General features: G+C 53.8%; 1 protein-coding gene across 2 annotated transcripts in view; it reads left to right on the top strand.

The window, feature by feature from the left end:
• Rasal1 (RAS protein activator like 1) overlaps positions 1–27,467 on the top strand; it is a 30,942-nt gene that overhangs the window by 1,626 nt on the left and 1,849 nt on the right. The window contains exons 2-19 of one of the 2 annotated variants that reach the window (XM_048422362.3): positions 2,228–2,284; positions 4,184–4,297; positions 4,457–4,518; positions 7,705–7,834; positions 10,899–10,980; positions 11,067–11,198; positions 12,191–12,276; positions 12,970–13,087; positions 13,218–13,371; positions 13,701–13,765; positions 14,014–14,126; positions 15,323–15,515; positions 19,955–20,092; positions 20,906–21,050; positions 22,909–23,081; positions 24,637–24,774; positions 24,855–24,990; positions 26,109–26,229. In XM_048422362.3, the coding sequence (XP_048278319.3) occupies positions 2,228–2,284; positions 4,184–4,297; positions 4,457–4,518; positions 7,705–7,834; positions 10,899–10,980; positions 11,067–11,198; positions 12,191–12,276; positions 12,970–13,087; positions 13,218–13,371; positions 13,701–13,765; positions 14,014–14,126; positions 15,323–15,515; positions 19,955–20,092; positions 20,906–21,050; positions 22,909–23,081; positions 24,637–24,774; positions 24,855–24,990; positions 26,109–26,229 (2,157 nt within the window). Of the gene's footprint in view, positions 1–2,227; positions 2,285–4,140; positions 4,298–4,456; positions 4,519–7,704; positions 7,835–10,898; positions 10,981–11,066; positions 11,199–12,190; positions 12,277–12,969; positions 13,088–13,217; positions 13,372–13,700; positions 13,766–14,013; positions 14,127–15,322; positions 15,516–19,954; positions 20,093–20,905; positions 21,051–22,908; positions 23,082–24,636; positions 24,775–24,854; positions 24,991–26,108; positions 26,230–27,467 lie in introns of both variants that reach the window. The other variant, XM_048422372.3, reaches the window with a different exon arrangement.

Below are 27,467 nucleotides of genomic sequence, written 5' to 3'. Positions count from 1 at the left end.
CATCATACCCCCGTTCCTACAGTTTTCTGGCCAAGGTAGCCCTCGGTTGAGCCATGCCCCAGAGCAAGGTTGAGAAGGTATCACTGTGCCCTACTGGACACCCTGCCTCAGTTTCTCTAGTGGGCAGCTCCCTTTTCCAAAAGGGATCTTCTCAGAACAAGCTGGGGTTCCCTTGTCTGAGAGTGGGGTGTTAGTTGGGGTGTTGTCTCATTTCCCCTTCTAAGGCAGAGGTCCTAGATTCAGCTTGACACTCAAGGTTAAGGGGGTAGCCAACTGTGCCCGTCATCACTGAGGGCTTACTATGCACACGTATCATGTTTAACACTTTGTGTGTGCCAACTGGTTTCTCTGTTTTACAAATGGAGAAACTGAAGACCAGAGAGACAGCCGTGGCTGTGAGATCACAAAGCTAGCACATGAACACCAACGGCTTCCATGTATGAACCGAGCAGGGATGGCTGAGGGTCACATTTTCCCATGCTTGACTCCAGCAGAGGCCATGGGAGAGGCTGGGAGTCTGGAGAGACCAGGGCCTGGGAGAGGCCAGCCCTGCCTGCCACCCTGGCCCCTACCTGATAGGAGCCTGATAAGGCCATGTGCGTCATGCCCCAGAAGTAGACGTGTTGACCCTTACTCCCTTGAGGGACCTGGAGTTAGCCAGGTTTCTTGAGAAAGGCTGTGTCTCCAAGCCTGCATTGCTAACTGATTACAGTCAGTCTGGGCCACGTCTACACTGGGGAAGCTGAAGAATGAGGTGGAGACGTCTTGGAGGGAAACTGAGGCATAGAGAACAACTCAGCCAGCCAGCCAAAGGCCCAGGCTGCAGTCAACATCCCTGCTCCCTGTGCCTGAGTGGACGGGTGACTGGGAGAAGGCAGCTGGAGGAGCAGAGGGGACATGGCTGGGAGACCCGAGCTGAACGTACGTCTGTACCGTACCGTATATCCCACCCTCCTCCAGAGCCTGTGCTCCGCACATCCATTTATCCTGAATCTTCCCTGCAGGGACACCCTCAGACCTGTGGAGAAGTAGGTACAGCCAGCAACCCAAGGAGGTTGCAGTTCAGAGGTTGTAGGAAGGTAGAGGCAGACACAAACACAGAGATAAACTGTGCAGGGTGATTTAGGTCCAGAAAAGATCCATCCATCCATCCATCCATCCATCCATCCATCCATCCATCCATCCATCCATCTATCATCTATCTATCTATCTATCTATCTATCTATCTATCTATCTATCTATCTATCTATCTATCTATCTATCTATCTATCTGAGCCTTCTTCTCACTTTGTTGCCCAGGCTGACCTTGAATTCCTGGGTTCAGGCAAATTTCCTGCCTCAGCCTCCAGGGAGCTGGGACTGTGGGTGTGGCCCATCTCAAATGGCTTGGAGGGTCATTTTATACGGTGGCAGCGAGAGACAGCCTTTCCAAGGAGATGGCTTTGGGAATGAGGCAATGGAGACCCAGGTGGGCAGCCTGGGTTTTACTGGTGACTCCTATCATAAAGGGGAGGTGACCTGGGATTTACTGGTGACTATTATTATAAAGGGGAGGTAGGCGGGGCTGCCTTTGATTGGCCTAGGGCCCAGGGTTTTTTGAGGGGGGAAATAGCACTTGTCTTTTGGGATTTGCTTTTGTTTGGGTTTTCCTGCTGGGCATGGGACCCAGGGTTTGAACATGGTCAGCAAACACTTTACCACTGAGCCATTCTTCAGCCCTACACCCATCTCTATGTGTTCAGTTTTGAGGTCCTGGACCCTGGTGTATGCCTGCAAGCCCTTCCTGCTGAGGACGGGGGTCAGGGCAGGCTGAGGAGCGCAGGGTTTAGCTCAGAAGTTGGCATTAGGGTCTTGTCTGTATCAGGGAGCTCAGGGCAACCCACAATCCCTCCTCCACACCTCTCTTTGACCCTCTTCTGCCCCCTCTGCTGGGGGGGGGTGGCTGGGTGAGAGTTAATGTCTGTTGGAGTCATAGTAACGAAACCAAAGTCCTAGAACAGGGTGGACATGCAGGCTTATACTGCCTGTGGGTGGCAGGTGACAGGTCCTGGCAGCAACAATACAACCTACTGCTGCTCCCTAGGGGCTTGCCTTTTTGTAGGAGTTGCTGTGTGATCCAGTGTAAGTCCCCTTCCCTCTCTGGGCCTCAGCTTCATCCTGCCTAGGTATTTAGGCTCCCAACAGAGTTGCCCCTTCCAACAGTTTCCTTGACCTCCTCTTCCCACAGGTCTGGGAGCAGTGACCCCTATTGCCTGGTGAAAGTGGATGACGAGGTTGTGGCCAGGTGCGTAGTCCGCACGGAGAGGGGTCAGGAGGGGAAGGGAGCATAGGGATCAGCCCCTCATGGAGATGGGGGTTGTCTTTCAGGCTTCAAGGAGGCTACGTTAGCCCTGGCCTCTTGGGTAAAACCCTGCAGCTGATGCCAACTGGCCAATATCCTCTGTCTGGGGACCCGTGATATCTCTGGCTCCCTGGGGCTGACTCAGCCACCACCAAAGGCCTGTTGGCGGGGGGAGTGTGGGCATCTCATGCTTGGCTAGTTTGGCTGACTCCGGGCCTCTGGGTGCTGCGGGTGTCTGGGTGTGTCGTAATCACACCAGTGTTCAAGTGGGAATGTGTGTGTGTGTGTGTGTGTGTGTGTGTGTGTGCACGTGTGCATACCAGCCTGCCCATCTGGGGTGCCACAGAGCTGGTGTGAATGCTTCTGACCACGTGTGAGCGTCCATGTGGGTGTACAAGTCCACAGGACTCCCATGCATACCGGAGATGTGTGTGTGTGTGTGTGTGTGTGTGTGTATGTCTCAGGTGTGAGTGCGAAGGAGGGTGTGCGGATGTCTGTGGGCGCTGAGTCCTGATGGGGCATCAGCTGAGTTGGGCTTCTCTTCCCCCTTGGGTCAAGGGACAGCTCTCAGCCCCTGTAGACCTGAGGGGGTGGTGGGCGGGTGGCTGAAGCCTTGGTTTCTATGGAGACGACAAGATTCAGGATGCTCCTGGCACTAGTTCTGGTCCAGATGGACTGGGAACTGGGGGTGGGGAGCCCCTAGGAAGGCTGACCCCTCCCATGGCTCCCTCTGTGTTTACCCTGGTATAAGATAGTAACCCCCAAGTCTTGGACTGGCTTTCTGTATGCCTCCAGGCAGCTCTTCTCCCTTGTCTGGGCTGCAAGGAACCAACAGAAGGAAGCAAGCTTTGTACAATGGGCTTGGTTGGGACTTCACTGGGCAGTGTAAAGTCTTTGTTCCCAGTAACAGCCACAGTGGGAACTCTGTGAGGGTGCTAGGCCCAGATGTGAGACATATGTATGTGTGCCTGTGTCCAGCTCTGACTTGACCCTAGCGTCCCCTGACTTTCTGGGTTCCGTGAAGCCCCGAGTGTTCTGACTGGCCCTGCTCACGCCTGCCTCAGGGTCTTTACACATGTGATTCCAGCCATCTGGGATGCTTGTCTTCCCTGCCCAGTTTTTTTTCACCTGATTAATTTGCCTGGGGAGCCCTGCACTATTCCCAGGCATCACTGAGTTCACCCCAATCACAGTTGATGTCTGCAGCCTGGGAAGGAGTAGGGAGGGAATGCATGAGTGTACCACTAGGTATTGGTGACTGGTGGGTTCTGTGTTGCTATGTAAGCATGCCTTTGTGTCTCCGTGTCTATCTGGGATACTGTGTCTATATTTACAGACAGGTTTCTAGATATTCCTGAGTTTGCTCGTGTGTATCTGTGTCTATGTGGATGTGTGACTTCCTGTGTCTCTGGCTTCCTCGGCCTGTCTAGGTTGTTTCTCTGATTGTATGTGTGTATATGTTTTCATGGGTCTCTCTGTGTGGGTTTTGGTCTACTTGTGAACCTCTTTAGTTGTGTCTTGGGGACATGCCTATGTGCATGTGTGCCTACATGCATGTATGCATGCATGCATACATGCACATTTAGATTCCCTGCAGCCGTACCTGCATTTGTCTGCATCTCTGGCACGTGTGCATGTTGGGTCCGGGTGTGCTTCTCTGTCTGAGCTCGTGGGTCTGGGTGCACTTGCTGTATTCCTGGGATGGGGGTGTGTGTAGATTCTAGGTGCGTGTGCATGGCTATGTCTGCTGTGTTTGTGTGTGTGTGTGTGCCCCTAACTTTGTTTGTGGGGATCCCCAGGTCACCTACTGTATGAGGCCCTAGCCCAGCACCCCTCTTGCAGGACAGCAACCATCTGGAGGAGCCTGAGCCCCTTTTGGGGGGAGGAATACACTGTGCACCTGCCGCTGGACTTCCACCACCTGGCCGTCTACGTGCTGGATGAGGACACTGTTGGGTGTGTGGTGGGTGGGTGGGGTGTGCATGGGGATCCCAAGTCACACGCCAATCTACACACCAAGAAGAAGGGTGCTGCCTCCAACCCCGACACTTGTCCCCACGGCTCTACGGGAGAGTACTGGCCCTGGTCTGACCTTCTCCTACCACCTTTCCGCAGACACGACGACACCATTGGGAAGATCTCCCTGAGCAAGGAGGCCATCACAGCTGACCCTCGAGGTGAGCAGATCCTGACTGGAGGGGGAGAAAAAGATGATCTGAGCTACAGGGGCCTTGCAAGGGCTGAGGGAGTGGCCTCAGAGTCTGAAGGGGGAAGAGTCCCCCCTCCTTTTTTCATTTTTTTTTCAAGATAGAGTCTCTCTGTGTAGCAGCTCTGGTTGCCATGGAACTCACTTTGTCGACCAGGCTGGCATTGAACTCACAGAGATCCGCCTACCTCTGCCTCCCAAGTGCTGGGATTAAAGGCGTGAGCCACCACTGCCCGGTAGATGTGTCTTTTGTATCCCGTCTCTTTAATTTGTCGTTCAGTTCATTTATGGAGCAGCTAATTCGTTTTCATAGACCAGGGGTCCAGCAGCTTCAGTTTCGTCTTTTTGAGACAGGCTCTCTCGATCAAGCCCTAGAGAGTCTCCAAGCTGTGACTCCCGTTTCTCAGTTTCCCTCATGTAGGTGTTCCGATGCACACTCTCATGCCTGGCTGCGGCCAGTCTCCTCATGTCCTTCCAGACACTTTGTGTTTGCTTGCTGTGTGCTTGCGATGTACCAGGGTCTCTAGCACTCTGCCTCTAAACTGCACCCCATCTCTGCAGTGATTTTATTTTTAACATAAAAAGTAAGAACAATAGTAGGTTCTGCCACACTGTGAGTGTGTGCTCTCTGAGGTGGGGACCTTTATTCCCTTAAGTTTGTCCTGTGTCAGTGCTGAGGTCCACAGGGTTCAGTGGCTTGCTTGTGATCAGAAACGTTTTGTGACAGCCAGGACGTGGGATTAAGGTTGTTTGGGTCCAGGGTTTGAGTTTACCATGTTGCACTCTCTGTGTGTGTGTATGAGAGAGAGAGAGAGAGAGAGAGAGAGAGAGAGAGAGAGAGAGATTGTGATCACGGGTTTTCTCAGTCCACATGGTAGCCTCTTACACTCGTTTTTTTCCATAGCTGCTTTTCCCCCCGCCTCATCGTGTATTTGTAAATTTGGATTTATTTTTATTTTATATGCATGAGCGTTTTTTGCGTGCTTGTCTGCAAGTGCACCACATGTATGCAGTGCCTGTAGAGGCCAGAAGAGGGCACTGGATTCCCTGGAGCTGGAGCTACAGATGGCTGTGAGTCACCCAGTGGGTGCCGGAAACCGAACCCGGAGCTTCTGGAAGAGCAGGGGACGTGAGCTGTCTCTCCAGTCCCCTTCGCTGTGTACCCCAGGCTGTCTGTAATGCCTGACAGTCCAGTCTCAGGCACCCGTATCTGGCAGGCATGTGCCGCTGTCCCTAGCAGCCGCAGTGTACCTTTTGGACCTTTCGGACCTCAGTGCTTCTGAGTTCTGCAGTCACTGCATTCTGCTATAATGTCCCACCGTGCGCTTGGCTGGCTCCCTGGTGACGCATCTGGGTGTGGGCAATGTGTTTCCAGCTCAAGCAGTTTGCAGTGTCAGCCCTGTACTTACTCCTGGTGCCACACACTCAGAGCCCCGCCAGTCAGAGAAACTCCTGGAAGTTTATGCGCTGAATCAAACCATACATTCTTGTATGTATTCTTTTTATTATATCACAGACCCCATGAGTTTCCAGAGCCAAAAGAAAGGGTGCCTGTGGGTGCTGGGCAGGGGGGACATTGTCCTCTCCTTGGTGGGGTGGAGGGAGACCACATACACATCTTACCGCTGGGAATGCCAGTAAGGAGGGTGATGCTGATGAAAGTGACTTCCCAAGCTGGATTTGGTGGGGCATGCCTGTCATCACGGCTTTTAGGAGGCTAGCCTGGGCTGCAGAGTGAGACCTCATTTGTGCATTGCCATCATCATCAGTGCTGGGGTCAAACCAATGGCTCTGTCACTGAGTGCCAACTGCATGTTTGCTAGTTACTGCATTAGAGCTACAGGGGCTGGAGAGATGGTTCAGCAATGAAGAGCGAGCACTGTTCTTCAGAGGTGAGAGGTCAGTGCTCAGCACCCACGTGTGGCTCAATTCCAGTGTCAGAGATTCTGATTCTGGGCTTTCTTCTGGCAGCAGCAGGGGCCACCGAAGGGGGTTTGCTTGTTTGTGCGTTTGGGACAGGGTCTCACAGTGTAGCCCTGGCTGGAAGTCAGGACTTTTGTTTCCCTGTGACTCTGATAGAGGTGGCTGGAGGGAGGGAGGGCTTATTCCAATTTGCAGTTCAGAGTTCATGGTGGCAGGGAAATCAAGGCCCCAGGAGCTGAGGGAGCTGGTCACATCCCATCCACAATCAGGTAGCAGAGAGGAATGACATCTGGGGCTCCCCTTGATTTCATCTTCTAGGGTCCAGGATTCCAGCGTAGGGAATGGCTCTGCCCACATCGTGACGGGTGCACCAGTTAAGTAATCAAGAAAATCCCTTGCGGGTGTCCTCAGGGGCTAACCTTGATCCAGCCAATCCTTCCCAGGTGTGCCTGGAGGGCTATCTTCCAGGTGATTTTAGAGTCTGCCAAATTTGTAACACTGGCCACAGTTACAAGTGCTTTGAAGAGTCAGATGTTTGAAGACACAAAGGGCAAGAGGAGGCTAAAGCATAGAGCCAGGAATGGTGGCCTTGGTGCTGGCTCCTGGTTGCACTCAGGAGGTGGAGGTGGGAGGAAGAGGAGTTCAGGTCTAGCCTGGGATACAGAATGAGACCCTGGAAACAAAACAAAAGAGAAACAAAGGAGGAAGGAATGATGTTTGCCAAGAGAGATTGGGCTGCATTAGGGCCAGAAGTCAATAAGCAATACATTCAAAATGTGACGGAAGGTCTGTGTGTGTGTGTGTGCGCGCGCGTACACACATGTGGGAGCGTGTGCGTGCGCAAGTGTATGAGTGCGTGTGTGTGTCTGTGTCATTCACATTTCAGAGTACATCCCAAAGCTGCGCTGTCCATGTTTGTATTCCACCTCTGTTGTCTGTTTTAGAGACTGGACTTTCTGTGTAGCCCTGGCTCTCGCTTTGTAGACCTTGAACACACAGAGATCCGTCTGCCTCTGTCTCTCTAATCTCTGCTGTTTCCTAGCTGTGGGGTAGAGGACAGTCGAGTCCTTGTGCTTCCGTTTCCTCCTCTGACATAGGGCTGATCGCAGACCGAATCTGAGGTCCCGCATGAGAAGTCGCCCGCGTCGTGCATGGTTGTTATCAGTGGCAGTTCTGAGCTGACACAAAGCCTACTGAGTACAGGCGCTTCCTAAACACCACGTGTGCTCTGCAGGGATTGACAGCTGGATCAACCTGAGCCGAGTGGATCCAGACGCCGAGGTACAGGGTGAGGTCTACCTGGCTGTGCAGCTGCTGGAGGATGCTCGGGGTCGATGCCTCCGCTGCCACGTGAGACAGGCCAGGTATTCTTGCTCTGGGGGAGGGGTGGGAGGCTCTGAAAATGAGCAAGGAGGCTAGGGATGTGGCTTGCCTGGCACGCACAGGCCCTGGATTCTATCTGCAGCACCACATAAACTGTGCATGGTGGTTCACATGTCTAATCCCAGCACTCGGGTTGGAGACAGGTGGATTTCTGTGAGTTCAACAGTCTCTCTATGTAGACCAGGCTGGCCTTGAACTCACAGAGATCCTCCTGCCTCTGCCTCTGCCTCTCAAGCACTAGAATTAAATGCTTTGGCCACTACAGTTGTCAAAAACAAGATCTTAACCCAGGGGTAGATGAGTGTGTGGAGGTAGATGAGTGTGTGGGGGTAGATGAGTGTGTGTGGAGGTAGATGAGTGTGTGTGGAGGTAGATGAGTGTGTGTGGGGGTAGATGAGTGTGTGTGGAGGTAGATGAGTGTGTGTGTGGAGGTACATGAGTGTGGGTGTGGAGGTAGATGAGTGTGTGTGGAGGTAGATGAGCGTGTGTGGAGGTAGATGAGTGTGTGTGTGGAGGTAGATGAGTGTGTGGAGGTAGATGAGTGTGTGTGGAGGTAGATGGGTGTAGGTGTGGAGGTAGATGAGTGTGTGTGTGGAGGTAGATGAGTGTGTGTGTGGAGGTAGATGAGTGTGTGTGTGGAGGTACATGAGTGTGTGTGTGGAGGTAGATGGGTGTAGGTGTGGAGGTAGATGAGTGTGTGTGTGGAGGTAGATGAGTGTGTGTGTGGAGGTAGATGAGTGTGTGGAGGTAGATGAGTGTGTGTGGAGGTAGATGAGTGTGTGTGTGGAGGTAGATGAGTGTGTGTGGAGGTAGATGAGTGTGTGTGTGGAGGTAGATGAGTGTGTGTGGAGGTAGATGAGTGTGTGTGTGTGGAGGTAGATGAGTGTGTGTGGAGGTAGATGAGTGTGTGTGTGGAGGTAGATGAGTGTGTGTGGAGGTAGATGAGTGTGTGTGGAGGTAGATGAGTGTGTGTGTGGAGGTACATGAGTGTGTGTGTGGAGGTAGATGGGTGTAGGTGTGGAGGTAGATGAGTGTGTGTGGAGGTAGATGAGTGTGTGTGGAGGTAGATGAGTGTGTGTGGAGGTAGATGAGTGTGTGTGTGGAGGTACATGAGTGTGGGTGTGGAGGTAGATGAGTGTGTGTGGAGGTAGATGAGTGTGTGTGGAGGTAGATGAGTGTGTGTGGAGGTAGATGAGTGTGTGTGGAGGTAGATGAGTGTGTGTGGAGGTAGATGAGTGTGTGTGTGGAGGTAAATCACTTGCCACTCAAACCTGATGACTTGAGTTTGATCCCTGGAACCCATAGTGGAATGAGAAAACCAACTCTTGAAAGTTGTCTGTGACCCCCACACATGTGCATAAACATGCAATCACGCACACACAAATACATACAGTTAAGCAAACAGACACACTGTCACAGACACACACAGTCACAGACAGACACACACTCGGTCAGACATACAGATACACACACACATCATACACACACAGCTACTTCTTGATTGGCTCCCTGAAGGCAGGCAGCCTCAGGCGAGATGGATCCAGGATGACTTCAGGCAGTGTCTCCAAGTGGGGGCACAATAGACCTTGTGGCCTGAGGCTGGTGACCTACCCACTTTGCTTGTACAACTGACCAAGAACCTCACTTTTACAGAACATCCCAGGGTCAATTCTTATTGGCTCGACCTGGGGTCACACTGGAGTCTTACGGGGCGGGTGATGGAGGAGAGTCTGAAGGAAGTCAACAGACACAGGATCCGTAAAACCCAGAGGCAGCTTGGTCCATCTTCCCTCTGCCTCCCTTCCTCTGTCTCCAGCCCCTTTCAGCTCCTCAGTCCCCCCCCCCACATCCTTCATCTTCTCTATCCTCTTCTTCCTCTCGACATCCCGCCTTTCTGTCTCGTGCCTCCCTCTCTCCTTCCCTCCCTCCCTTCCTCCCTCCCTCCCTCCCTCCCTCCCTCTCTCCCTCCAGCAACCTTCACTTTTAGGTTCTGCCCGCACATATTAAGGACAATCCGTGTTTCTAGCTTGCTGTGTGACCATAAGACCCTTTCTTGCCCTCTCTGAACTTCTCCTGACAGCTCTGGATTCAGGTCTCAGCCTTGGCCCCAGCTGGGTGTGGGAGAAGCATGGATGAGGAATGGCCCAAGAAGGAAGGGAAGCAGAAAACAGATTGTGTTCAGGGGTCTGAGCTCAGCTTTTCTGCCCATGACCCCCTCCCCAGACACTAGGCTGTACAGGATCCTTGCACGCAGGAGAGGGACCGATTGCTGTCGCTTAGCAACTGTGTTGGTTCCTAGGAAACCAAAGGCTTTGGATGCCCAGCAAGACTGGGAAGCAAGCGGGAGGAAGAAACAGCCCCTGGTGGTGGTGGGGTGTTCCTGGATTTGGGGGCCCACTAGAAGGGGGATGGGGAAGCTGACTCAGGTGAGGCTTCGAGTTGTCATGGCAACCACAGGCAGGATGTCTATATCTCCTGCTCTCCCTTTGTTCCCAAGCAAGGTGTGGGCATGTGTGTTTGTTGAATGAATAAGCGAGCTGAGCCAAGTGCTACACTAAGTAACTTCTCTGTCATCTCGCTGGACCCTTGGCCCTGTGAACTGGGTCTGTTATTGTCCTTCTTTTCTGGACTAAGCCTCAGGGAGGGGAGGTGACTTTTTCTAATGCCACCACTGCCCAGCCAGGGTCAGGCTTTGAATTCATGCCTGTAGCTCCCCACATAGGGAGGAGATTGAGGCATTTTTTGTTTCCATTGGCCTTGCTATGTGTTGTGATACAGTCTAATCTTTCCGTGCCTCAGTTTCCCCTCATGGAAATCAGGGGTAATCGGGAAATCTTCTGCTTCCCGTGAGTTTTGTGTATGGAAGCTGCCGGGTTTGCATGGGCGCAGTGATGGACCTGGCCTGGGCCCCGGTGATGGACAGGCTCTGGATACAGAACCTTGCCATCAGAAGGATCTAGTTTGAACTCTCTTTCCTAGGCCTGCCTTGGGTCTGGGTCCTCGAGGGCCTGTAACCACATAACCCTTCTCTTCCTTTGTCCCCAGGGACCTGGCCCCCCGGGACATCTCTGGCACGTCAGACCCATTCGCGCGTGTGTTTTGGGGCAGCCATAGTTTGGAAACCTCGGTGAGCAGACAGTCGGGCGGAAGTGTGGCACCCCTGAGTGGGCGGAGTCAGTCACCTCTGCCGCTCACAGCCCTCTGCGCCCTCAGACAATCAAGAAGACCCGCTTCCCACACTGGGATGAGGTGCTGGAGCTGCGGGGGACGCGGGGGACCGCCTCCCCACTGCGAGTGGAACTCTGGGATTGGGACATGGTGGGCAAGAATGACTTCCTGGGCATGGTGAGTGCCCCCCCCCCACTAATAAATGCTCTCTGTGGCTCCCCATTGCGCCCCATGAGCAGACAGGTAAGATTGGGGCCTGAGGGTGGGTGTTCAAGCTGTCGCGAGGACCATTGGCCAGCCTGGGTAGTGGAGTCTCTCTCTTCATGAGACAGGCAAGAAAACAGGCCGTGGGGGCTGGAGAAACGGCTCAGCGGTTAAGAGCACGGACTCTTCCAGAGGACCCGGGTTCAATTCCCAGCACCCACATGGGAGCATACAACTGTCTGAAAATCCAGTTCCAGGGGACCTGACACCTTCACACCAATGCACATAAAATAAAAAAAAAAGATAAATAAATCGTAAAATTAAAGGAAAAAAAAGAAAACAGGTCGTGAAGGAGGCCTTGCCTCTCTGAGGCCACGGGGTAGGCCCACGGATCCTGGGTATGCTGGTGCCTGTCATCTGCATTGACCTAACGGTCACCACCCTGTGAGGCCGACAGTCATGATCCCCCAGTGCACATGACGTCTGGAACAGTGGAAGTGGGTGTTCTGAAGCTCTTCTCTGGGAATACGGCCCCGGGCTCGTCTGAGGCTGTGGCTATGGTAGTGGCACTGGGCTCACTGTGTGGCCCAGGACGAGCCGTCTCTCCAAGCCTTAGCTTTCTCCCCTCTCTCCTTTACTTTCTGTTTTTTCAATACAGGGTTTCTTTGTGTAGCTCTGGCTGTCTTGGAACTCACTCTGTAGACCAGGCTGGCCTTGAACTCCCAGAGCTCTGCTTGCCCTGCCCCCCGAGTGCTGGGTTTAAAGGCGTGCACCACTGCTGCCTGGCGCCTTAACTTTTCTCAATTGTAAATTAAGTGTCCTCTAGAGGCCCTAAGTGTCCTGGCTTGAGAGAGAGGAAGAACTGGACATCTGTGGATGGCAGGCCAGCCTTTCCCTCCAGGGTTGGGCTGGCCCTGCATCAGGCAGGACAGGGCCCCCAGCTGAGGCCTCTGTGTCCCCCACAGGTGGAGTTCACCCCACAGACCCTTCAACAGAAGCCACCCAACGGCTGGTTCCGCCTCCTGCCCTTCCCTAGAGCTGAGGATTCTGGGTAAATGTGGGTGCCTAGGGAGGGGCACTACCGCAGCAGGTTGTCCTGAGTGCTGGCACCAGCCCACCCTGTCCCCTCTGGCCCTAGTCACAGGTCCCTGGGATGTTTTCGCCGGCCCACACAGCACCCCTTGGCCCAGTCAGCTGACCATAGACAGGCTCCCATAACCAATGTAAAAATACTGGGTTCCCTTACACCTGCATTCCAGGCCATAGTCCTTGCTTTGTGATGTAGTGTCAGGAACTGAGCCCAGGGCCTTGGCTGTGCTAGGCAAGTGCTCTGACGCCATCCTGAGTAGCTAGCTACCACTGTCTGCTGTGCACACGTGTGCTGTGCACACGGACCACAGAGCGCCCTGGCCCCGCCAGTCTATTCCTGGTTGTTCCCGTCCACACTGTTCATATAACTGACTGTACTGCTTGTGTCCACGAGACCCACATCTTACTGCCCTGCCTACACTTGCTGTTCTGCCTGTCCTGTGTGTGTCTGTGCGCCCGGTCATGGCCTCTGCTGTGGCTCTTCCACACACCGTCTGGGGCCTCTTTCTCCCTATCCACTTTTGTTCCCACTGCCCTCCTCTGTCCTTGCCCTGTGTCCCTTGCCCCTTCCCATGCTCTTGTCTCCTGCTTTGGGCTAGCCTGCTTTGGGCTAGCCTGCACTCACATCTCCTTCTCTATGGTCTCTTCCATGTAGGGGAGGCCTGGGTGCCCTGAGGCTGAAGGTTCGCCTCACTGAGGACCGTGTCCTGCCTTCCCAGTGCTACCAGCCTCTCATGGATCTGCTTCTGGAGTCGGTACAGGGGCCGGCCGAGGTGGGTGTGGTGCCAGGTGCCGCCACCTGCGTTGCTGGGTCCAGGGTGTAGCTCCCCGCCTGGGGAACCAGGGCCAGCTCGTCTGCTTTGGGGCCTCAGGTCACCTGTTGGCTCTCCTGTCCCTGCTCAGGAGGACACCACCAGCCCCCTGGCTGTGCTAGAGGAACTGGCCTCTGGGGACTGTCGTCAAGACCTTGCCACCAAGCTGGTGAAGCTCTTCCTGGGCCGGGGCCTGGCTGGGCCCTTTCTAGACTACCTCACAAGGCGTGAGGTGGCCCGAACTAGTGAGTTTCCCACACAAACGCTCTTCTCTGCGGATGGGTCTGCAGAGGATCTCCAGGGGGAAGTGAGGTCCTTTAGAGGATGTTTATATGTTGGGGTATCTATGCCGTGAACCCGGGAGGGCCGAGAACACAGATCCAGTATCAGGCGCTGTGTGGCCTCAGGCAGCTTGCCAAACCACTCTAGGCCTCTGGACCATGATTAAAGTTGATGTTTTGGGTTCTCCCTGATTCTGGAGGCTGAAAGAATTTTATCTCCACTTTGAGTGAGTGGGGGTGAACTGGGTCCAGCCCCCACCCCACCCCAGCAAACACACCCCCTGTCCTCCCAGATGACCCCAACACCCTCTTCCGTTCTAACTCCTTGGCATCCAAGTCGATGGAACAGTTCATGAAGGTGAGTGGGAGCTGGCATGTCTGGGTGCATGTGGCTTCCTCCCCCTGCTCACTCCGTCCCCAGAGCCTGCTGGCCTCAAGTGGCCCTAGATAGCTGAGCTGGGTGCTGGTGGCAGGTGTCTGGCTTCAGCCCTGGGCGGCACCCTTGGACACGACTGGCCTGGCTCTGAAATCTCCCTGCACACCCCCTGCCCCAGCCCAGGGCACTTTCTGCCACCCTTAGCCACTCCGTGTGGCCCCTGCCCCCAGCTCGTGGGCATGCGCTACCTGCACGAGGTCCTGAGGCCGGTGATCAGCCGCGTCTTCGAGGAGAAGAAATATATGGAGCTGGACCCTAGCAAGATGGATCTGAACCGCTCCCGGTGAGCGAAGAGGGGGGTGCTTCAGGCCTCCAGCTGTCCCTTATTATTTGCAGCTGCCTGGGGCTGCTCTGCGCTGGCTGCCGCCTGCCTAGGGACACGTGTGTGTCTCTGTGTGTGTCTGTGTGTGTGTTTCTGTGTGTGTGCTGTGGCAGCCCAGGCTGCTCAGGGGGAGCCCAAATGCTGCCTCTGCCTCTCCCACACCCTGTGACTTGAGAGTGTTGGGGGCACTTATGGGTTTTGCAAGTGACGTACAGAACAGGGGAATGCTGGGAGATAATGGAGAACCACATGGGGTCATCTGCAGAATGGATCCTGGGAACCTTCTATGAGATTGGAGGCAAGCTAGGCTATGACTCAAAGCCGCTCCACACCTCCGTGGACTCCTCCTCATTTCTTTCCAGAATCTTCTCTGCTACAGTCAGGGGGCTGACTTCCGTGAAACCCTTAGAGCTAGACGTAGGCCGTCTGTTAGGACCCACACGTCTTGATCACCTCAGACGCAGGCTTCAGCGCCCTCTTTACTGAACCTCAGTGAGAGGAGGTTCCTGCCCAAGGTCACACAACTGGGGAATTGCCAAGTGGGAATTTGAACCCAGGCCCCAAACCGGACAGGGTTGTCTGTGAAACTTCCAGGAGACCACTGGAGACTCAGTGGCACTTATGGGCGATGGGACATTGGGAACCTGGGTGGGGCAGAGTTGCAGACAGATAGTGGAATTGGTCCTGACTTCTAATCTCAGGTCTGCCATCCTACTTGCAAAGTCATATTGATGGGCCTCAGTTTCCATGCCTGTTAAATGGGAGGGGTAGACACTCAACTTGTGAATTACCATTAGGACCATGTGGGGGCAATGCCAGGGGCTATGATTGGATACAGGGACTGAGAACTTCTGGCTTGAGGGCTCCGGGTGGTAGGGATTGCAAGCGCCAAGGCATCGGACATGGCCATGCTGAAGACACCCAGAGCTACAGCGTGAAGTGACGGGGTGATGGCCATTCTGAGGAGGTGACACTTTTAACTGCATGCCACATGCTTCAGGACACAGGAGCAGCCGCTATGGAGGCTCTGAGCTGGGACTCTGCCCCAGAGTTCACTCCAGCAGGGAGTCCGGTGTGAGGGAGGCACCGTGGAGGCTGCGGGGTTCTGAGGCAGCAGGTGTGGTACTCTGACTGAAGGTTCTGCTGGCTCCCTACAGGAGGATCTCCTTCAAGGGCACACCCACGGAGGAGCAGGTGCGGGAGACCAGCCTGGGGCTGCTGACCGGATACCTGGGGTCCATCGTGGATGCCATTGTGAGCTCTGCAGGGCGATGCCCGCTTGCCCTGCGCCTGGCCTTTAAGAAGCTGCAGCGGCGCGTGGAGGAACGCTTCCCCGGGGTGGAGCATCAGGTGTGCAGGGTTCTGCAGGGGCGATGTGGATGTTGGGGTGGTCTGGGGCACTGTGTCCGTCGGTCACGTGCAGAGTCAGGACAAAGGTGACACCAAGATCTGGGCTGCTCAGACTTAAGTATGTGTGTCCTGGCAGAGGGCCTAGAACCCAAGGGACCGAGGATGATGACAGATGAAGGACGTGGTGATAGTGGTGGTGGTTGATGGTGGTGATGATGTCAATAATGGTGATGGTGGTGATGATGATGGTGGTGATGATTATGGTGATGATGGTGGTGGTGATGATGATGGTGATGGTGGTGGTGATGGTAATGGTGATGATGGTGATGGTGATGATGGTGATGGTGGTGGTGATGGTGGTGATGGTGATGATGGTGATGATGGTGGTGATGGTGGTGATGATGGTGGTGATTATGGTGATGGTGGTGACGGTGGTGATGGTACTGATGAGAGCAGAAGGGAAGGAGAAGGGCGGGACCAGGATGAGGCCGCGTGATTTCTGTAGGTGCTAGGCTTTCCCAGCCTGGATACAACTGGTAGAAACTGGGAGCTGTGGCTCTGGGCCAGACGAGGGACATACACAGACAGATATAGATACACCACTGTAAGGAGTGGTGGAGACTGTGGCTAAATGTAGCCTCACAGCTTTGTCTACAGGGACCACTGAGGCCAGTGTTCTGCATAGGAATGGGGCTCAGTCCCTTGCTCCTGTAGAGCCTTTTTTCACTGCTATACCAGGGCTAAAACACAGTCTCTCGCACACCGGGCAGGTCCTCTCTGCCACTGAGCCACAGCCTAGTGCTCTTTTCACCCTTTTGAGATAGGGCCTTGCTAAGTTTCCTAGGTAGGCCTTGAAATTGCAGTTCTCCAGACTCAGCTTCTGGGATATGTGTGATGACGGATGGGCCTCTGCCTCAGGCTTGGCTGAGTTGAGCTGGGCTAAGCTGAACATCTTCCTTCCTTCCTTCCTTTTTCTTCCTCCTTCCCTCCTTTCCTCCCTCCCTCCCTTCCTTCTTCCCTCCCCCACTAACTTCCTCTCTCTCTTATCAATTTCCAGGATTCTATGTAAAGTCTCCCAGTTTTGAAATATTAGGGTTAATTCACTCAGACACACAAGCAAAAGTCACTTGGAATCGGTCACCTTGTGTTGAGGTTGTGCTGAGATCCCCACTCTGAGATCCTTGGGGTTTTTTGTTTATTTGTTTTGCCTGTTTTGTTTTGGGTTTTTTGAAACAGGATTTCTTTGTATAACAGCTCTGGCTGCCCTGGAACTCACTCTGTAGACACGGCTGTCCCTGAGCTCTCAGAGATCTGCCAGTCTCTGCCTCCAGATTAAAGGCTGGGATTAAAGGCGTGTGCCACCTCCACCGGGCTGAGATCCTGTTTTAATAATGTTCAGTGCACAACCTTAGGCGGCCGTCATGGGGAGCTTGATGATGCAGGCCTGTACCCAGCTTCTCTGGGGCTGCAACAGGAGGATTATAAATTCAGGACCACCCTGGGCAGCTGGTGTCTTGTGAGTCCTTAGCATTCCAGATGCTTGTCAGCCACTTGATATGGCGCAGAGATCCAGACTCAGGTCCTTTGATGGAGCGCTAAGCACACACTATTTACCACTGAGGAAACTTTTCTGCCCGGCTGGACTAACTTTTTCCCCAATGCTAAAGACTAGACCCCGTGGCAGAAAGACCTAGAACCTGGTATACGCTGGAGATGACCAGTTCTTACAGCCTGAGCTTTCATTAGCACTGCTTTCTGCTCTTTGTTTACGGATTGGGAAACTGAGGCCCAGAGAGCTGGAGGTTTCTTCCCCAGATTCCCCCTCCTCCCATCTCGAGGTGGCAGCATTGCACCCCACTTAGCCTGGCTCTCACCTGGGCTGCCTCAGAGGCGTTAAGTAGGACGCAGGCTGAGGTGGGGGAGGGAAAGAGATCAAGAGGCCAGTTTCTTGTTCCGCTCAGCCCAGGAAGCCAACATCAGTGCTACCCACATGTCCCCAGTGGGCAGGGACCACAGACTTTCTCAGGTCATGAAGGTGGGGAGCCCTGAGAAGCCTCTGAGCACACTTGTGTGCGTGTGTGTGTGTGAGTGTGCATGTGTGTGAGTGAGAATGTGTGCGAGTTGCATGTTTGAGAGAGTATGTGTGAGTGTGTTTGAGTGTGCATGTGTGTGTGTGTGAGTGCACATGTGTGAGAGTGAGACTGTGTACGTATGTGTGTGAATGTGTGTGTGTGAGAGAGTGAGTGTGCGTGTGTGAGTGAGAGAGAGTGTGTGTGAGTGTGAGTGTTTGAGTGTGCATGTGTGTGAGTGCACATGTATGAGAGTGAGAGTGTGTGCGTGTGTGTGTGCGTGTGTGAGTGTGTGAGTGAGAGAGTGTGTGTGAGTGTGAGTGTTTGAGTGTGCATGTGTGTGAGTGCACATGTATGAGAGTGAGAGTGTGTGCGTGTGTGTGTGCGTGTGTGAGTGTGTGAGAGAGAGTGAGTGTGCGTGTGTGAGTGAGTGTGTGAGTGTGAGTGTTTGAGTGTGCATGTGTGTGAGTGCACATGTATGAGAGTGAGAGTGTGTGTGTGTGAGTGTGTGTGAGTGTGTGAGAGAGTGAGTGTGCGTGTGTGAGCGAGAGAGTGTGTGTGAGTGTGAGTGTTTGAATGTGCATGTGTGTGAGTGAGTGTGAGTGCACATGTGTAAGAGTGTGTGCGTGTGTGAGTGTGTGTGAGAGAGTGAGTGTGCATGAGAGAGTGTGTGTGTCTGTGTGTGTGTGAGTGTGTGTGTGAGTGTGTGTGAGAGAGTGAGTGTGCATGTGTGAGTGAGAGAGAGAGTGTGTGTGTGTGTGTGTCTGTGTGTGTGTCTGTGTGTGTGTCTGTGTGTGATCTAGCCCAGGCTGGCCTCTTCTAACTTTTTACGTACCCAAGGGTGACTGTTCTAGGTTGCTTTCTCCTGCTATGATGAGCACCAGGACAAGTTTGGGGAGGAAAGAGCTTGTGGGCTATCCTGGAGGGAAGTCAAGGCAGGAGGAGACTACGGAGGAACCCTGCTCCTTGTTTTGCTCTCCAGGGCTTGCTCAGTTTGCTTTCTCAGACTACCCGGGACTCCTGCTCAGGAATCGAGCTTCTCACAGTAGACCAGGCCCTCTCACATCAATCGTCAGTCAAGAAAATGCCTGCACAGCTTTGCCTACGGGCAGTCTGATTGAGCTGGTTTTTTTTTTTTTTTCCACTTGAGGGCCCTCTTTCCAGGCAACTGTTGCTTGCTTGTGTCAAGTGCATGAAAAAGTAACTAGCCCAGTGACTTTGAACTTGTGGTCCCCCTGCCTCCACTTCCCACCTGCTGGGATCACAGACGTGTACCACCACAGCCAGCTTCTGTGGCCCTGGGGAGAAACCCAGGACCCGATGCCCACCAGGCAAACACCAGTGGTAAGATGCACCCAAAGCCCCCCCTTTTTTAAATTTTTCATTTTGAGACAAGGTATCATTAACTTGACTAGACTGGCCTGAAACTCACTCTGTAGCCCAGGCTAGCTTTGAACTTGTGATACCCCGCCACCTTAGTTCCTGTGTACATGGGATGACAGGCCTGTGCTATATCAGGTCTGGCTCAGGTTGGGGGATAAAATGACCTGGGGACCTGCCTTGGAGGAAGTGGTGATTTGGGGACAGTTCAGGGCTCTGGTTGAGCAGGGCCCCTCTTACCGAAGCCTTTGCAGGGCCCATTGGCAAGGCTGACATGCCCAGAAAGCTAGCTCACTCCAGCGTAGCTACTGTCACAGGTGTGACTGACACCCCAAAATAAACATAGACATACAGGCTCAGGCTTGACACAGCAGTGGATGAGTGAGCTGTGCCCGCTGTGGAAAGGGACTCGGTGGGACTGGGACAGCGTGGGCAGGTGGGCTCTGCAGCCTGATTGCCAGGGCTCCTCGCTGAGCCTCAGTTTCTTCTCTTGGAAAGCAGAGATTAAGTACACTCTTGACCCTTGGGTAGCCGAGACTGAATGGCAGGAGTGGCAAACTATCCTACCCCTGCTGTTGGTTTCTAGGTAATCTTGGGCAAATGACCCACCTGCGTCTCAGTTGCTGCCTCTCTAAAACTGACTGTGACCCATCGCAGAGTGAGTGGCAAGGAGAGGCTGCAGGAGGCAAATATGGCCTGTTCTTGCAACCAGACAGGTCGCAGATCTGGGTTGGAATCCTGACTTCTGTGCTGTGCTGTGTGACCCACTTGGCCTCTCTGAGGTTGCAATGACTGTGTTCCGAGCCCAGGAGTCTGCTAAAACCAGATCAGTCTGTCATCCCATTTTCCAGCTAGAGAAACCGAGGCAGAGAGGAGCACCCTCCTTGGCAGGCTAGGATAAGCCTTCTGAGTCAACTCCTCCTCCCTCCTCTAGGCACCTAGTGTTTGCTGCCTCAGTTTCCCCAACTGTCGTCTGTGATTCTCTGGCAGGATGTGAAGTACCTGGCAACCAGCGGCTTCCTCTTTCTGCGGTTCTTTGCTCCCGCCATCCTCACACCGAAGCTGTTTGACCTCAGAGACCAGCACGCAGACCCCCAGACCAGCCGCTCCTTGCTGCTGCTCGCCAAGGTGTGTGTGTGTGTGGGGGGGGGCTCTACCTGAGTCCACTCAGCTGGAGAGATGCCTGATAGGAAAGATCAGGAAGGCCGCCTGGGAGAAGCCCCAAAGAAAGCCAGTTTCCTTGTGTGGGTGTCTGTTTTCTATAACATGGGCTTGCTGGGCCACTGAGACTTAGAACTTAACCCATCGCCCAGGCTGGCCCAGGACTCAAAGCAATCCTCCTGCCCCAGCCTCTCAATTGCTGAGATCATGAATGTACCACCTTGACTAGCTTTCATTTGCCTCCCCTCCAGCCCCATCCCTTTTGGCAGTACTGGGAATTGAACATGGGGCCTCATGCATAGGAGGCGACCACTCTACTGCTGAGCTACAGCCCCAGCCCAGTGACCCTTTTCTTTCTCCTCCTTTTCTTTCTTTCTTTCTTTCTTTCTTTCTTTCTTTCTTTCTTTCTTTCTTTCTTTCTTTCTTTCTTTCTTCCTTCCTTCCTTCCTTCCTTCCTTCCTTCCTTCCTTTCTTCCTTTCTTTCTTTCTTTTTGAGATCATGAAAACTCACTCTTTCCAAAAGAAATGGGAGAAGTGGGCTGTACCTTAGTATGAATTAAGCTATTCTTGACAAAGTAGCCACAACTATGGCTTTCACGGGTCTACATTTGATAGAACTGGGCAGTGCTGGGTGTTGGGCGGGAGCTGGGGGTGCGGACTCCCAAAGGGAGTGGGAGGACCAGAAAGTGCCTGAGGTGTACAGATATGAGAATGGGAGTTCGGGGGCACAAAGGGCGCTGGCCTCAGAGTGACCTTGGCCTCCTTTTTGCTTTGCTCCAGGCTGTGCAGAGCATTGGAAACCTGGGCCAGCAGCTGGGCCAGGGCAAGGAGCTGTGGCTGGCGCCCCTCCACCCCTTCCTGCTGCAGAGCATCTCACGCGTGAGGGACTTCCTGGACCAGCTGGTGGATGTGGATGGGGCTGAGGGTGAGCCCTACGATCCTACCACTTCTGATCTCTGATTCCTCCCTGGGGGGCGTGGGGGGCAGTACTCCATCAATCCCTAGTTCCCCAGGACCAAGATCATTAATTAGTCAATTAACTAGTTGACTGCAGGTCAACTCATTAGTCAATTAACATTCTTGTCAGGCTCAGTTAGGTCCTCTCTACCAATGTGGTCATGCAACAGGGTCGTGGCATGGAGTCTCTGGTATGGGTACGTTTAATAAGTCTCCACCATATAATAGGCACCGTCTCAAAGGCCCAGGGCTTTGGCTTCGTGGAGGAGAGCTTGCCTTGCCTGCATGAAGTCCTAGCTTCAATACCAGCACTTGAAAAAAAAAAAAATAGAACGAAAGCTACCCTTCTAGGTGCTTTGGATGAAGTGATTAATGAGGGGGAAATGACTCAGTGGGTGAAGTGCTTGCTGAGCAATCTTAACAACCCGAGTTCAAATCCCTATGCTCACCTAAAATCCGTGTATGGCTGTGCCTGCCTGTAACCCCAGCATTGGTGGTTTGGAGACAGGCGGGTCCTCAGGATGCCCTGGCCAGTCACTGTGGCCAAGAAGTGAGCTCCAGGTTCAACAAGTGGTTCTGTGTCAGAAAATAAACTGGGGGCAACAGAGAAAGATTTCAGATGTCGGTCAACCTCTGGTCTCCATGTGAACACATGCGCACACATGGTCTCCACGTAAGCACATGCGCACACACAAGCATGCACTCCCCCCCCCCCCCCACACACACAGTGAGACAGAAGAAAATCTTGGGCTTATTCACAGAATTTCATTCTAATGGGGGCCAAGCTGTAAGACAATGGCCAAATAGCCAGGGAGTTACAAAGGAGGGAGGGTGGGCAGGTGAAGTGGTTCACGACTTTAATCCCAGCACTCAGGAGGCAGAGGCAAAAGGGGCCAGCCTGGTCCTCAGAGAGTTCCAGGCCAGTCTGGGCAACCTAGCGAGTGGCCTCCCTGGTGCCACCATAATGAGGATACTGTGACTTTTTGGATGGGGATGCTGCCAGCTCCCACCTAGGCGCTATGCAGTCCTGGGTTCAGAGCGCCACCTAGCGTCAGTGAGGTGGATATGACTGTAGACTCAAACAGGGCACACACAGACCAAAACCAGGAGGCTTCGTTTGGCTCTTATGGGAGATTCTGGGGCCCTCAGAGACACTGACTGGGAGAAGGATGGCTTTTCTGGCTTCTCTCTGGGCACACGGAATATCTAAAGGGCATCTTGGTGCAAGACGGAGGCACTCTGGCTAGGATTCGGAAAACGAGTCTCGATGTAAGAGTGACCCAGGCGGTGAACAGCACAAGGTCCTGGGGTGGGGACAGAGAGCGTCAGAGAGGCTAGTGCAGAAGTGAGGAGAGATCGGAGAACGTGGAGCACTGGAGAGCTCTGGGCGAGCTGGGCTTGTGTTGGGAATGGAGCGGTGTCGTGTGCTCTGAAGCAGAGGACTTGGGTTTAGAGGGCACTTCCAAGAGGGAGACTCCGGTCACGGAGGAGTAACCAGGGGCACGGGCTGTGGTGATCTTGGACGGGAGGGGGTGCCGAGAGAGGTCTGTAGCCCGGAGCTCGGAGCGGACTTGGGAATGTTCCTGAATTGGCTGGACACCCTGTGATGGCCAGATGCAGTCTCTCCTGCAGGTCCCTGGACTCAGAGAGGGATATGAATACCACCTTCCCCTGCTTCTTAGTCCCTTGCCTCAGAGGCTGTGGTGTGTGTGTGTGTGTGTGAAGGAGTGGGGTCGGAGGTCACAGCCTTGGTCTTCCCGCTCCTTCGGAGCAGGCAGTGCAGCAGGGGCCGGAGGTGCCACCCCTCCCCTTCCTCTCTTTCCCAGAGGCTGGGGGGCCAGCCTGTGCCCTGGTCCAACCTTCGACAATTGTTCGGGAAGGCTTCTTGCTGAAGCGCAAGGAGGAGCCTGCAGGCCTGGCCACACGCTTTGCCTTCAAGAAGCGCTACTTCCGGCTGAGTGGGCAGGACCTCTCCTACTCCAAGACTCCAGAGTGGCAGGTGAGACTCCAGCCACAAGAAGGTGTCACTAGGGTGCTTGGAGAAACTGAGGCTCAGGGTGGGAGTTGGGGTAACTGCTTCCCCGATATCATAACAGATAAGGCAACAAGTTCCAAGCTCTTGGCTGGCTCCAAGCTTGGCCAGGGACAGGAACACTTGCTGTTACACGCTTGAGCAGGTGCACGTTTCATGGCTGGACATTCTGTCCAGGTGTGGACACGCACAGCTGGGGGCCACAGGGTCTACACCAGGCATCACAGACTTGCATACAATCCATTTCTTCTGCTGGCTGTGTGCGGGTGTACGCACATATACAGGCAGTGGCCCAACAACTCCGTCCCTGTGCACAAGCGTTCCCTGGTGCCTGTGTGTGCCAGGCTCTGTCCTAGGCAGGTGACACCACAGTCTTCCATCCTACCCAGCCCAGGGGAGACTAGGACTTGGCATGTAGCCATGGCTTGCATTCCATCGGCTGTTTGGGTTGTGAAGCTGGGTCCACAGGTCGAGAGACTTTGGCAGGGTCGTTTACCTTCCTGCCTTAGTTTCCTCATCTTTAAACTGGGGAGAATAACAGGCCCAGTCTCAGAGAGTGGTCGTGGTCATTGAGTGAGCTGAGGGATGTAAGGCTCCGAAAGCCACAGTCAAGTACCACCTGCACAGTGGGTTTCCATTAGCAACTGCCGTGGCAAGGATGATGGTGAGGCTGAGGGGGATGATTGTGGAATGCTGGTGATGATGGTGATGATGGTGATGGTGGTGATGATGATGGTGGTGATGGTGGTGATGATGTTGATGGTAATGAGGGTGGTAGTGATGGTGATGATGACAATGGTGATGATGATATCAATGATAACAAGGGTGGTAGTGATGATGATGGTGGTGGAGGTGATGGTAGTGAGGGTAGTGATGATGGTGGTGATGGAGGTGGTGATTGTGGTGATGATGGTGATGATGGTGGTGATGGTGATGATAGTTTTGGTGGTGATGATGGTGATGATGGTGTTGGTGATGATGGTGATGATGGTGGTAGTGATGATGGTGGTGGTGATGATGGTGATGATGATGGTGATGGTGATGGTGATGATGGTGATGATGGTGGTGATGATGGTGGTGATGATGGTGGTGATGATGGTGGTGATGGTGATGATGATGGTGATGGTGATGATGGTGGTGATGGTGGTGGTGGTGGTGATGATGATGATGGTGGTGATGATGATGGTGATGGTGATGATGGTGGTGATGGTGGTGGTGGTGGTGATGGTGGTGGTGTTGATAATCCTGGTTACGATGGTGATAATGATGATTATAGTGATGATAGTGATGATGGTCACAGTGATGATGAGGGTGATGGTGTTTGTGGGATGCTAGTGATGATGGTGTCAGTGATGCTAATGTTGCTAGAAGCAAACTTAGTCCCAGAAAAGTCAAGTCACTCAGCAGGTGACAGAGCAGGACTGTGGGGAAGACACCACAGAGCTATGCAGAATGAGTCCCTGTCCTCGGTGTCTCCCCCTGGTACCACATCCAAAGGGATGCTGCCTGTGGCTGCCTACAGGTTCACTCATCCATCCCAGTGTCCCGCATCCGTGCCGTGGAGCGTGTGGACGAGGGTGCCTTCCAACTGCCCCACGTCATGCAGGTGGTGACGCAGGACGGCACTGGGGTGCCGCACACCACCTACCTCCAGTGCAAGGTAAGGAAGGTGTCACCACAATCAGGGGCAGGGGCCACGGTTCAGTCTCACCGTGTTCTGATGGCCTCTATCCCTTGCAGAACGTGAATGACCTCAATCAGTGGCTGTCTGCCCTGCGTAAAGCCAGCGCCACCAACCAGGACAAGCTGGCTGCCTGCCACCCCGGTGCCTTCCGCAGCGGACGCTGGACCTGCTGCCTCCAGGCTGAGCGCTTAGGTGAGGGAGGGGGGTTTGCTAAGGCTCTGCCCTCCCCGTCTGCCAATCAGTAGCGCCTCGCTCTCGCTTGTGCAGCCAGGAGTAAGTGACTTAATTTCTCTATTCCTCCGTCTTAACTGGGAAGCGGGGTTGAGGATATAGCCCTTCTTCCTCGGTTCTATTAACTGATACTGAGTTGATACACCCACAGCACTGCCTGGCACACAGTGCTAGTTACACGCAGGTACTGTGTCCGACATTCCCACTACGTGCTCGCTGCCCAGAGCACATGGTCTGACTTGTTGAGGCTAGATGACAGGTTGCTATGCTGCTGTTGGGATGAATATCTGGCCCTGAGCACTCTACCACTGACCCCCACTCCAGCCCCAATACAATTATCACAGTGTTAGAAGGCTTCGGACACTCAGAGAGTGTCCAAGCCCCAGCCCCAGCCCCAGGGGAGGGGTTGGCGACGGCTGACAGGAGATGTGACCTTGAGTGGCTGGAGTTGAGTGGGGCTGGTGAGTGAGGGGTGCAAGCCCGGGCAAAGGGCCGAGTCAGGGTCAATGGGTCAATACGGTCTGTGTCAGCTTCCTTACTGTTTCTGTGATAAAACACTCTGCCCAAATGCAACCTAGGGGAGGAAAGGGTTAATTTGGCTTATGTTTCTAGATCACCATCCATCATTGAGGGAAGCTGGGCAGGCATTTGGAGCAGAAACCAAGGAGGAACAGGGCATGCTGGCTCACTAAGAGGCTCACACTCAGCCCAGGACCACCTGCCTAGGGAATGGCGCCACCCATAGTGGGCTGGGCACACCCGTATCCATTAACAATCAACACGACCTGCCACACACGTGACCATGGGCTTACCCGATCTGGACATCCTGGTATCTGAGTCTCTCTTCTCAGATGACCCTAGGCTGTTAAAGCTGAACAGGGACAAAGTTCGTGAGGCTGTAGCTTCTGAATCAGAGTGGAGGCAGGGAGGAGGCTGGACCCCAGGCAGGAGCTACAGGGGGGCTTGGCTAAGTGGAGGAGGTTTGCACAGGAATCGGGCATGATGACAGCTGTGCCTGGAACGGGGCAGAGGCTGCTAGTTCGGAGCAAGCCTTTCCTGACAGTGCTGTGTGCCCTCAGCTGCTGGCTGCAGCCGCACACACTCGGCCGTCACACTGGGAGACTGGAGTGACCCACTGGATCCTGATGCCGAGGCCCAGGCGGTGTATCGCCAGCTGCTCCTGGGGCGGGACCAACTCAGGTGGGTGTCACCTGCCTCATCCCACTGTGTGGCCTCTTCATATTCATTTATCCCCCTCTCCAGGGTTTCATGTAGCCCAGGCTAGCCATGAACTTGCTATGTAGCAGATGACCCGAAACTTCTGATCCTCCTGTTTGTACTTCCTCAGTGCTGGTATTATAGGTGTGTGATGCCATGCCTGGTCCAGCCTTACAGGTGTGTGCCACCGTGCCTGGTCTGGCCTTGCAGGTGTGTGATGCCATGCTTCATCCGGCCTGACAGGTGTGCGCCACCGTGTCTGTTTTATGTGGTGCTGGGGACTGAGCCTCGAGCTCAGACATGGTGGCAAACTCTCTACCAACTGAGCTTCAGGCCCAGTTTTTCTGTTTTCTTTCTTTTTCTGTTTGTCAGTGTTGGGGATAGAACTCAGGGGCTTTGCACTCCACTGAGCTTCAGCCCAGCCCTATTTATTTATTAATTAGTACATTGGCTGAGGTTTCAGAGGTGCATGGGCCACGATGGGACCTCGGTGTCCAGGAAGTCAGGGCTTGGAATGATCTGTAAGGCAGAATGGGTTGTTTTAGGTAAGGTTTGCAGTGACAGGACCCCATGAAAAAGGCAATGCCGAGAGAGAGAGAGAGAGAGAGAGAGAGAGAGAGAGAGAGAGAGAGAGAGAAGTTTAATGGGGGCTTAGGTTTCAGAAGGTTAGAGTCCATGGGAGGACCAAAGACAGCAGCAGGAAGAGCTGAGAGCTCACACCTCGATCTGAAAGCAGGAGGCAGAGAGAGGTAACTAGGAACACTTTGAATCTGTTGAAACCCCATAGACCACTCCTAGTGACACACCTCCTCCAACAAGGCCACACCTCCTGATCCTTCCCAAACAGTTCCCCCAACTGGGAGCCAAGTATTCAAGTATATGAACCAGTGTGTGTTCTAATTCAAACCACCCCAGGGAGCATGGGAACTTACAGTAGGGGGCTCCATACTTGGGCACAGTTGGTCTATTTAACTTGACTTCAGAACCTCCCTGGTATCTCGGATACCTCCCTCCCTCTTCCTGGCTTGAAGAGCTCTGTTATTATCGACAGGTTTGTACCAAGCCACCGCAGAGAAGGTTCTGTACTGACCTTCCTGGATTCAGATCCTGGCCTGTTGGTGGCTGTGTGGTGTTCAGCTGGTCACGTGACCTCTCTGTGCTTCAGATAGCAAAGGAGGAGACAGGGCACTGACTTCACAGTATTGTCCTAAGGGTCAGGA

Source organism: Myodes glareolus, chromosome 2 (genome assembly GCF_982192425.1).
Source record: "Myodes glareolus chromosome 2, mMyoGla1.1, whole genome shotgun sequence".
NCBI classification, from domain to species: Eukaryota; Metazoa; Chordata; class Mammalia; order Rodentia; family Cricetidae; genus Myodes; species Myodes glareolus.
Note: the sequence above shows the minus strand (reverse complement) of the source record. Positions and strands in the feature narration are given on the sequence as shown.